At 36.2% G+C, this 12,884-nt stretch overlaps 1 protein-coding gene across 1 annotated transcript in view; it reads right to left on the reverse strand.

Annotated features, from left to right (window-relative positions):
• Positions 1 to 8,099: 8,099 nt before the first annotated feature.
• LOC131433714 (chitin deacetylase 1) overlaps positions 8,100 to 12,884 on the reverse strand; it is a 42,559-nt gene continuing 37,774 nt past the window's right edge. The window contains exon 5 of the mRNA XM_058600264.1: positions 8,100 to 9,773. Coding sequence (XP_058456247.1) covers positions 8,945 to 9,773 — 829 coding nt within the window. The 3' untranslated portion in view covers positions 8,100 to 8,944. The remainder of the gene's footprint in view (positions 9,774 to 12,884) is intronic.

Genomic DNA, 12,884 nt, shown 5'->3' on the forward strand with positions numbered 1-12,884 from the left:
TCATAGCGGTACTTGATATTTTCTTGATATTTTATGGAAGGAATCAATAAATTTTACTATAGCATCAACATTAGTTATTATATCTTATTTCGTTATTGATGAGTTATTCCAATTTCATTCAGTTCAATTGATGCAGTAGTTCCACCTTCAAATAAAATACGATCCATCAGAATCAGATAAGATAAATTTTCATTAGATGTCTTCATATTCCTACTGGATTAAAAAGTGTAATAAAATCATGTTTGAATCAAGGAATATTCTGCTTTGCAACAGTGGGTTATAAAATAAACGGTAATGGAGACATTGAAATCTGACAGCTGGAAATAAGATTGTTAGAAGAAAGCCCTGATTAGTGCTTGCGTGCAGAATTAGATCACAAGAGCGAAAATGAAAAGCGAAAACTTTTCATGAACCGAGTTACTTTAATTGGGACATATAGTATTTGTGGAAGTTGTGAAGCCAAACCCTTCCAAGATTAACGGCAGGCGAAGTTAAAAAATTCGTCACGTTTGTGAACTACTAAACAAATAAAAAAATTTCGCCTGGTACTCGAAGAACATGTTTGACGTGTTATAACGGATGATTTAAGAGATATAGGTTTTTATTTAAAAAAACATTAAAAATTTGAAAATTGATGAAAGCTCTATTGGAATTAATAGAATGTTGGTCAATTATGCAAATGTTGGTCCAATTTTTGCACACTCTCTCCAACATATCGACCGGTATTCCACGAACATTATAGACCAAATTGAACAAGTTTGATAATGACACAAGACACGATTCACGCGTAATCTGTTTAAAACAGTGTTGCCAAAAAGATACCAGCAATTAAATCACAATTAATAGGAAAGGACCGGGAAACATTGTAGCGGGCGCGTTATCATGTGTTTCAATTGAAGATTTGAACGCACTAAAACCAGAAATAAAGTTAGTAACCACAAGAGTGCAGAGTAAACTTTGAACAGATAGGTCAATGGAAAGACGATTAAACGGAGAAATAAACGAAAAGATTAAAGAAGAAACAAACACTGAAGAAATCGATTATGTGCACTGAAAATAAGGAAAACCAAATGTACAGAATCACAAGAACAATAGAATTATTGGAATGAATTAGATGCTGCGAAGTACATTAAAAAATGTGCGAAATGCAAGAGGAATAAAAATATAAAACGAAATACCCTAAGCAAATGACTAGTGCAGCTAGTCATGCATTTGCAACAATATTTTGGATCTAGCTGGTCCACTATTAACGGACTTTAGAGTTAATCAGTATATACTGACTACCTAGTGTGATTTAACAAAATATGTAACCGCGATACCAATTCAAGACAAATCAACAGATTATGTGACCAAAGCGTTTGTTGAAAGTGTCATATTGAATTATGGTGTACCAAAACAAACTCTAACAGACGCGATTTATGTCCTCTCTGTTTAGTAGAATGTGTGAACAAACAAACTCTAACAGACAATTTATGTCCTCTCTGTTTAGTAGAATGTGTGAAATTTCACAGATTGCAAAATTATACTCTACAGCTTATCACCATCAAATGAAAGCAGCGTTAGAAAATTATTGCGCATACAAACAGACAACTCATATGGGAACGGGTCAGCTTGAGTGCTGTATTAAATAATTGCATATAATACTACGGTACACAGTGCTACGGGAATGATCCCATACGAATTAGTATTTGGAAAACAAAGTATTCTACCAACAAATTTGACTAACCAAGACGAAGTTATCCTTCCTCCGGTGAATGACCGATAGGTTAAAACCGGGCTAAAATAAACAACTAACTAACTAACGAAGTTATCTCAGTTTATAACATATATGACTATTAGATGAAAAGGTTTATTTTCTCGCTCCACCAAACTTTTCGTGTTCCTTTTGGGTTCCATAAGATCTATTCAAATTTTTAGCTCGATCGGTGAAATTATATGTTCGCGCCCGAGGTTTAAAGTTTGTATAGAATTTAGTATGGAGAAATAAACTTTTTAACAAAAAAATCGGCTAGAGATCACCCTATTGACTCTAAAAATCAGTGGTGATGTGATAGTTTTGTAGAAAATTTAACGGGGAAGAAAACCTTCGAAGACCGCAAATCAATCCGACATTTGTAGTAAAAGCTATTATAGGAAAACCGACACAAGATCCGAACAATCACTCATTCCTTAATATTGAACAGCGACCTTAATGAAAAAAGGGTGGCCAATATAATTCCTTATGAAAACAATACAATATGTAAAAGCTATTCACACGTGGCATCATGCGATTATCACCAGCATGGAACGGTTACGGAACAACAACATTAATTGTAAGTAATTCATATGAATTCTTAACTCCATATGACTCCAAAATAGAGTCAAACAGTTTCAGAAAACGACTCAAGCAATTGATTTCTGAAATCCCTCCAACTTCCAACGAAATTTACGTAATTGTGTCCGATAAAATTTCAAATATAGTCGGCAACCCAAGTTTTGAATTAGCGATATTTTCTAATGCACAGTTCAAACAGCTATTATTATTATTATTGTGCGAATGCCTCATTTAGTCGATCATTATGCCCAATGAACTTTGTTAAACAGTATCGGACCGATTGAACACGATATAGGCCCAATCGTAGCGCTTCTATCGAGCCGTCATCGGACAATTTTGCACCATTTGCATCAACCGGGACAACTTAAAAAGTTTTACGTTTACATTGTGTATCACTAGTGCTAAATAGTGAAGAGATCCTAAAACAAGTCATTATCGGGCTGACGTCACTCCGATAACGTGACATGGGACACTTTTTCTGTTTCGTTCATAAAGGCTTCAACCTCACGGCAATTTCCCTTATCGGGTCAGAAAAACTCTGACCCTTTATTCAGGGTTGGAAATCGAACACCGAGCTAAACCTGCCCCTGTCGTCGTGCTTCTTGCTTTGGTATCTATTTACTCTTTTTCACTAGCGATACTCTTGTTCGAAACGCAATCAAAAGCTTGAACGATGAATTTTTCTCACTATAAATATACTCTCCTAATCACTGCTTGAATGGGAAATAGAGATAGAGCGAGAACTGAAAAGATGTTTGGATAGAAGGTGCAAGTTGTGAGGCGGCTAGGATTGGAACATGTTCGATGACAGCATGCTGTTGTAGAGCTGTCTCTATCATAACTCAGGGTGGCGGAAATGGTAAAACGCGTATGCACGGATTACATAAGAACGCAGGTTCGAGTCCAGCCTTCCCAGTAAATTCGAACATCGTGAACGAAAGCTTTTGATTGCGTTTCGAACAAGTTTAAAGCGTACATTGCTAAAGCGAAAGAGTGTAGATATTAGTTCTGTAGTTTTTGTGAAAGAACGAATGATCAATAGTCCTTTTTTCGAGAACGGTAGTTCCTTAGTTCATAGTCGTGGGACCTTTTTTTTCTCTTTTTTTCAAGAAAAACTTCATCACGAAACCTCAGTTCAAATTCAAATCTTTTTTTTTGTTCGCTGAACCTTACCAAACAAAGTTCTCGTATAGTCTATGCACAAACAAACCAACCATGAAAAGAACGAACGAACGGGAACTAGTTCTTTGAATAGAACTCTGCTTCACCGAACGGTTTTTTTAAATGATCTGTTTTGCCCATCTTTAGTAGGTGTACCAAAGCAAGAAGCACGACGAATGTCTGATACTTAGGAACGGGAAGTATCAGGGTTGGATTTCCAACCCCAAACCTAGGGCCAGAATCGAATGACTTTAAGGTTAAAGCCTTTAAATAGAAATAAAAATAATGTCCGATACCTTTTATCACCTTATCGGGAAGACATAGGCTCGGAAATGTCTTGTTTGGTGTCTCCTCGCTTTTTTGCTCTAGCGATACATAATGAGAGCGTAAAGCTTTTTCAGGTTGACGCGGTTTATGATAATGGTGCAGAATTGTTCGATGACGGGCCGATTGAAGCGCTAGTATCGTACTCAACCGCTCCGATAGTCGGGCCGATGATCGGACCTATGCGGGTCGACAAAATCCACCGGGTCTAAGTGTATATTTTTCCAAAATATCATCTTTTCTATAAGTTTTTCATTCATTTGACTTTCGTAATCTATGTTTCACTTATTCATTGCAAAACTGAAATTATCAGCTATGTTTGTGGGTGGCCCAAAAAATTCACGTTTACTATACCCTTTTGCCCTTTTTCGTTTTTGGAAGCTTTGAAGGTAGCGGGTTAAAATGCTATTGAGAAACAGACTTTCTGAAAAGTTATTTGTTTTGTTACTTCTTCCAATTATATGGTTTTCGATCGTTTGTTTTAAATTGTTTTTTTTTTATTTAAATTTCATCAAATCGCTCTAATTCATTTGCTTGAAAATCACTGAGCATTTCTTGAGTAGTGATAAACTTGTAATCGAGAAATGTATTATGAAAATGTGATCATCCGCTCTCGTCAACATTAAGAAAAAGTATAGAACTGGATGTCGTTCAAAGTTTTTGAGCAAACAATCAACTAACAAAACGATTCCTTTCGAACATAATTTTAATCTTTACTCTAGTAGAAACGAGTAAATTTGGAAACGGAGAAAAAGCTACCGAAAATGCATAAATCATATTTTCACAGTTCTATACGTTCATTTTTAATGTGTACCCATATAGTAATCAAAGATGTGTGTAACACAGAAAAAATAACTGATAGACACAAAAACACAAATAGTCTTTTAGGCTACCTAGCTGTGGACCACCAACCTACATTAATATTTGAGATTCTTTATAAATTGAATGCAACATTCCTTCGCCATCACCAGAATCAGTCAACAAGTTTTTCTTTGTAGTCACATATCTTTCAAGAATGTGGAGTGCTGTGCCCCACAGTGACATGTGTTGTTATTATTGTACTGTAATTTACGACTCACCATGGCAATGTTATTTCAGTGCTTAATGCCCGGTAGAACAAACAAGCTTGAGCTGACCAGCTGAGGTTCAAGTTACTGCAATTAAGAATAGCTTTTAAACTCCAACTTACCTTTGGTAGATGGCTAACAAATTGAGCTTGAGTATAGGGTAGGAATGCATTCTGTCCTGGTGTCTAGTTTGCACTAGCAAAAAGACCTTATTTGAGTTATGCATCACAAGCATGTCACCGAGAAAACAGACTGCTCCGGTAAACCTCGGGATGTCTGACAGTGCCTACGGTTCATACTTCTGCATTGTCGTTAGTATTCTTTTTGTGTCGTGTCATGTGATCCAGCCTAATGTCTCCAAACTAGCTGCGGGAGAATATTTTCTCATAATCATCGCAGACACACTAGTGAAAGATGTTTTTCTATAATATAAGTTTCAATTTCTCTAATATAATTTTGATTCATTTATTGAATTATTGAAAGAACATATTAGATTATAAGATTAGGGGAAAACAAAGTACAAAACAGATAGAAATAAATCAGCAAACATTCGGTTGTCAGTTGTTTGACGAATTTCGAAAAATAATCGTTTAGTGCATTGTTTCCCTGCAGAAAGGACATATCAACACATAACACGATACATTTTTATAGTATTCATAGTAGCCGATTTTTCAGAGTAATAAACAAATGATAATATTATCAGCTTAGCTTCCATAAGTTGACCACCCGTGTAATCAGTGATGGTATTTCACCAGAATGATAGACGCACCGACTTTTAGCTACTAGTTGAAAACAAGTTTATTAGACGTTACGAAACCATTATGAGCACGTTAGCGTATGTGCAAATCGTTACTGTGAATTGATATAGCAGTAACATATATATTACAAGAATATAGCATACAATTTCTGCACAGATTCAGATAGCTATCAATAGGTTTTCACAACGTCACGATAACGAAAATGAAACATGAAAACTTTTTGTTGGCTTAGATATTGCAAATACATTATGGAGTCGCATAATAATTATTATGATACATTAAAAAATCTTGTTGATGCCTTTCTCTAATTTCTCATAACATTATAAATATTGCTGCGCAATTCGCACACAGTTTGTTCGCTGAATAGAAATAGGAAAGCGCACATATGCAGAAATGCTAGAGACGGTCAATAATGTCCCCACTTTGGAAACCGAAAACGGTTTTTCAAATCTTGAGGAGCCAGAGGGATCTGACTCTGACGGAAATAGTGAAGATACTTCGTTTGTCACTCCTCAAGGGTCTGTTAAGAGGAAGAAATCCTTCCACAAATTACCAAAAAAGGCACCTAGAATTACACCTCCAAAAAGATCCCCGTGTAAAATCTAAAAGGCCAAATTTAAAACCAAAAACTGTGCTTCCTATTTTGTCAAATTCATAAACCAATCCAGGAACTAGCACTAAAAAAGACAATAATCCAGTGGACTCCATCTCACAGCCACCATCAAGATTACTGAAGTTTTCGGAAATTGTAGAATGGATTTTCACAGCATTCAATATTTCTGAACCCCTAAAGACCCTCATAATGGCATTCCTCCCAATAGCTAGAACTTTTTTGAAGTAGTTATTAGCTCAACGGCCAATTCTCTCAGGGTTTGTATCATTTAATGGATAATTTATCATCCGCTATAAATGATTCAATCACTGTCCTGCAGTGGAATTGTCGAAGCATCATGCCAAAACTTGATTCATAGTCAAACATGTGATGTATTTGCTTTGTGCGAAACATGGCTTACTTCAGACATAGCTTTAAATTTTAACGACTTTAACATTATACATCTCGATAGAGACTCTCCGTATGGTGGAATGCTTTGAGGAATTAAGAAATGCTATCCACTCTTGTCTTGTAACAATAACGCTCCTGGGTTGGACTGTTGTTGTAGTGTTGCCGTGGCCCCACTTGACAAAACAAAAATTAGTTCTGTTAAATATATTATGGAGAAATATAACGAGAAAATAAACAGCATTAGAAGACATGTATTTACTCTAAACAAAAAAGTTAGTTTTGATATCGAAGTTAAAAGGCATTTTTTCACAACATTGCATGGAAAGGGACAATGTGATGCCGTAGGAAGAAGAATAAAACGCATGGCCTTGCTAAGAAATGTGAACATCCCATTAAAAATGTAAAGGAACTATTCGATTGGGCTTAAAAGCGAAGGGAGAAGAGACATTAGAGTATGAAAATATCTAGTAACATCCTAATGAACAATATTCAAAAGCAATTACTATTCAAGAAACACAAAAATAGCTTTTATTCATTCCAGTTTCTGTAGATAAAATAGAAATTAGATTTTATTTTCATATTGTAATGCTTGTATAAAAACTATAGATATTATTAAACAATAAGAATCATTAATAAATGCGTCTCTCGCAAAAACTTAAAATAAAATTCTTTCGGGAAAAATCTGTTTCAATAAACTCAAATAATCATTCGAAAATCGTAACAAAAATAAAAAAATCGAAACATTAAACATTGTTTTAATTGGAAATTTATCGTTCTTTCATAAAACTTTGTTGAAAAATAAATAACAAAATGTTTTCATAATTTTAAAAAATTTACATTATTTTGAAAATTTGTAGCTTTATCATTTTTTATTCTAGAAATTTTACAGTATTTTACTTTGGACCTCAGCTACAATATACCAAAAACAAACAAAAATCTCTTATTTGAAACATTTGAAATTCAAGTGTTTTTTTTTCAAATAATAATCAAACGAAACTTTTTTTACTTAGTCCTTACAATTACCTAAAATACTGCAGAAGACACCAAATAGATTGGACCCACCCTTCCTGAAACACATATTATTAAACATTTTTAAGGGAGTTTTGCTTAGTCTTTCCTCAAAAGTAAGGCTAGAGTAAAAATGACAAACTTCTGATGCAAATTGCAATATTTAAGCTAAATCAAAAAAAAATACAAGAAAAAATCGACCTTCGATTTAGTATGGAATCTCTCGTGTCCTTTTATTATTTACAAACCGATTTTGTAACTTGCTGATTAGTCGAGTGAAACAAAATCGATTTGACTCATGGGGTCAGAATTGAACACCTTGAAGTTATTTATGAGGATAGAAAATTGCTAATACTATTTCTATACTTACCTAACTTCCAACGTAGCTGTTCAAAAAAGAGAAGTCAACGTCAAAATATGAGTATTGTGATATTTTTGTTCATATTGCTTTTAATAAACACACGTTTATACGATTTTTTTTCAATGTTTCAGTTTTATTTACTTTATTTCTAAAACCATTCTAAATTATTTTTTTCTTGTTCTTCTCCCATCCATGTTGGTCTGTCAAAAATGTATGAAAATAGCAACAGATGATGTTTTACTGTTTCGATATAGTATTTTTAACACTACTCTCTTAAATTATACCGTCGAAATGCTAATAAAAAGTGGTTTGTATTCTTCAATTTATGTTTGTTGTCTCCAGACGTTTCACTTAACATTAACCAGCTGCTCAGTATTTACATTTCATACGAAAAAGTAATCCGTAGCTTGAAAGTGAAATAGTTACGAAGTTTTTTTTTTCAAAAATAACTATGTTTATAAAATATAAACAATTTTATTCTGACAACTACGTAGGATTTTTTTCCATGCTTTTTTATGTTTACTCACACTTTAAATTAAATTATAATCAACACAGTTATATCCACAGCTTTTTTATTCTCTCAATCTCATTCTTTTGTTTCGATGCATCATGTCGGTGTCACAATCACGAATCTTACCATGCCAGTTGTGTTTGGGTTGATTAATGAGAACATGACAGGAGGGTCATTCGTGACGAGACACCTTGGCCTTTTCTATAATGGTTGATGTTGTTTTACTATCGCGCGATTTCCCATCTATTAATCCTGTGCTAGATTCTTTAAGTCTTGTTTTAATTTATTTTTTGTTTATTCGTTTAGATAAGTAAGTCATCAATGCAGGGCTAGATTGCAAAACACTTTGAAATATTGTCAATACATAGCTTGAATCTTGGAATAGTAAAACTGAAAAAGGTGAAGCTAGAAATTCTCTAAAGAATAATCCCGCTGACTTAGAAGAATCCATCTCCAGTCGGATCATTAAGCCACGGATAGTTGTTGGGACAACGTACGCAGGTTTGTAGATTGATGGTTTCTCCGGGAACTTCTTTTGAGGTCAATTTACATGAGTTTGGAACCCAACAAGCTGGTTTGCCATCGACAACACACTTCTCCCTCCATGGTTCGAAGTTCTTGACCTCTGAAACAGTGCGTGGATTCTGGATCCATTGGATAACTTGGGTCATTGTGACGAAGTAAACATCGTTGTGGTTTGACAAGATTTCATCGATCCAGTAGACGAAAGCATCGAGAAATTCGGGGTTGTTCTTCAACCAGGCTGCATGGAAATACAAACCAAGTGGAGCACGATTTTGTTCGTAATGCCGATCGAAGTTGTGGTTCAGGAAATTGTAAAACTGATCACCGGTCAAAATATTGGAGCAGGAATCAACCATGGCACACCCAGGTAGATATTCGTCATTCGTTGGATCCTCTCGGCGATCCAACTCATTCATAACCATCTCCCAGACGGCATGGGAACGAGTGGGACAACTTTGCAGATTACCATGGCAGCGATGCGGCATGCGGAAATACATGGTGTATGGCCATAGCGGTGGGTTGGATAGCGGAGCGGTGATGGTCGAATCGTACAGGAAAGCCTGTTCCTCCATCATGGTGAACTGGTTATTACCTCCGACTCGCAAGTATGGAGCACGGACTCCTACCACCGAGTTGTCGGTCAAATTGGCGAATTTTTCGATGATGATACGCATACCGGCCATTTCTTTGGCCCAATCGTCGACGGTGGCGTTCGACCAGAAGCGTTCTTCGTCGTTGTGGCTGAGAATGAAACAAATAAAACAAGGTATTACCGCAGCTTCGGTGGAGGTTGTGCAGGTTTGTCTAAACACCCGTCTTCCATGGTATGGCCGACCCCTTGTGAATTGATTTGAATTGAGATTATAAAAAGTTACGGAAAAACGTTTTCTGGTGTTATATACAGAGACAGAAAGAAGAAGTAAATGTTTGATGAGATTCACATATCACTTTGATGTGTTGGCTAAGCTCATGTGACTCCTTAGATAATCCTAATCGGAGAATACCGAAAAAACTGTTTTCCAATTATGTTTTGATACGGAACAAATGAAATCTAGGAAGGGGTTGAATTTATTATTACCACCGGTAGAGTTTTTATCTACGGATATTACAATCGATAGTTCATGAAACTGACTTTCAGATAAAAAATCTTTCGCTAATAATTCTTGATATTATATTGAATAAAGTTGTGTGTTCATTTAAACATTGTTATGTGGTTCTGGACCATAGATTTGCGTCGTCAATAATTTAACAACTTGTTTGGTTATTTGTTCTATTTGTTGACTGAGCTATTGCAAATTGAGTAACCATGTTTCAACAATACAGCACATGTAACTTTAGTTTGTTGAGAAATCTAGAACATTATGCATTTTTTGTCGTGAACTTGCTTACTTACTTACTTTACAAAATTTACCCTCTGCGAAAGCTTTTGATCGAGAAAATAGCTTGTTGTGTCTAACGTATCAACATAATTTATGACGCTTCTCTCGTACCTGGGTAGGTATAGAATGTTAATACCTTATCTATTTCGTTCATTCTAGCGCAGTTGACTGAACAGGAGGTGAAGCAATTGCATCATTCTGGTTGGTTCAGGTCCAAAGCTCAGTTCCATTGTGAGACGTTCGCAGAGCCAGTTTCCCTTCGAAGAAATTCGATAGCGTAATCCGGCTGCTGGTCATTTGCATCGGAGCAAAATACAACGAAAAGTGGATTACGATGGGGAACATTATGCAAAATCAGCCTAAATGATTCCAAATGTTATCTAAAGAACTATAAAGATTGCTTGTTTGCGAATCGGAGATAAAAACCATCAGTTTTGTGCAAATCTAGATATAGTTAGTACTGTTGTTGTACCGTTTAATTCTACTATGGCACGTCATTACACTCTCACAAAGTCATTATTTTAACAGTCACTATTTTCACAAAAGTATATCAAACGTTATAATACAGATACGTATTTCGGAATGTTATTTGCCTCCTTCTTCAGTGTATCGGTTTTATAAGTTAAACTGATACACTGAAGAAGAATGTAAATAACATTCCGAAATACGTATCTGTATTACAACGTTTGATACACTTTTGTGAAAATAGTGACTGTGAAAATAGTGACTTTGTGAGAGTGTAATGACGTGACATAGTAGAATTAAACGGTACAACAACAGTACTATTAGTGAAAATATTCTACTAACAGCTCAAACAGAAATTCAGTAGATATATTTATTGGCTTTGGGCACTGTATTGAATCAATTCGCACAAGAAGCAGTTCTGTTGCGGGACATTCGGCAGAGCCAGTTTCGTTTCAAACAAGAACGATTGCTGCTGGTCGTTTGCATTGAAGAAAAATACGACCAAAAGTGGACAACGATGGGGAAAATTGTTCAAATTAAGCCCTTATAATGGATCCAAATGTTATTTAAAGAATTATTACTATTACTTATCTGTTGAAATATACAAATCGGAAGTCATAATCTGTTTACATCTGTGCCACAGTTAAACTCGCTGAAGCTTCACAAAGGTTTTTGATATCAACATTCGAGTGCATACAGGACGTTCTGGTGAAAAGTGTTAGTAATCGCGACAGTCCAAAGTACCGAGTGCTAAGTGACATTGGAGCGACCATCGTTCAATCCGTAGAAAGGAGAAACCCACATCTTGGTTTTGCTTTCACTCAGCTGAAGTAAACAAAACAGCTAGTCGAAACAGTCGAAACGAACAATAACGCAGCCGCAATAGAGACATCAAGCCGATTAGACTTGCAGGTTTGCATGCAACGTTGCCTGCACCGAGTTCTGGCGCTCGCTAGTCGCAACTGAAAGGTCCAACAAAACTGATCTCTCTGTCGTATAGAGAGCCATCTGCTTTCGCTTGTTAGAGGTGTCTGATTTAAAACTGCTTGCTACAATAGGCACGTGAGTTCTACGCGAATAAAGTACCAAGAGGCGTCATAGAATTATTATCGGTGGAGTAGTAGTATAAATAAACAAATTGAACCTGTCAGCACCTTTGAAAGTATTGGGCAGGCTTCACAGAATAGGTTAAAACGTTCCTATTTTGACAGGACCATCTAACGCTTGGTCGAAATAGTAGCAGGAAAAAGCGTCGTCGTCATCCGTCCGACGGAGCAATAAAGAATAAGGTGAAAGGGTAGACGTAACTTGCCTAGGAAAGAACGCTCACGAACCCCACACTCTAAATACTCGGCAAACGCAAGCTGCACTTCTGACCGAATAACTGAACGAGAAATCTGTTAGGGCTTGCTTGTAACATGGAGTCAGCAAGCACCTACTTTGAGAGGAACGTACCGCCAGATAATCCACCCGGAAACAGCCAAACAAACGAACGATCCCCGAATGGATGAATCGCTCGGGGATGCATGGCCAACGAATCATATTACAGATACGTGCTGCTGGGGAGAAACCTCTCCCGAAGAACCCATTCGCTATCGGAAAATTCATTGAAACAACTTGCGAAGGAAAAATTGAATCAGCTTACACCGAAGAGCGAGGAACTAAATACGTCCTGAAAACAAAATGTACCGAGCAAGCTAAAAAACTGATCCTTATGAATTAACTGATTGATGGAACAGACGTAATGAAACTCTAAACAAACCCGCTGCGTGCCAAGCTGTCGGGACGCTATCGACGTGCCCATCAAAGTATTAAAACAAGAACTGGAGCACCTTGGAGTTTTAGATGTTAGAAGAATCACGAGAAGGAAGAAAAACGACTGTGTAAACACACTAACCTGTGTAAACACACCAATATTCCCTAAACATATAAACATCGGTCCGTTTCGAGTAGAAACACGAGAGTTCATTCCAAATCCAATGATCTATTTTAACTGTTGCAGTTATGG

Source organism: Malaya genurostris, chromosome 3 (genome assembly GCF_030247185.1).
Source record: "Malaya genurostris strain Urasoe2022 chromosome 3, Malgen_1.1, whole genome shotgun sequence".
Taxonomy (NCBI): Eukaryota; Metazoa; Arthropoda; class Insecta; order Diptera; family Culicidae; genus Malaya; species Malaya genurostris.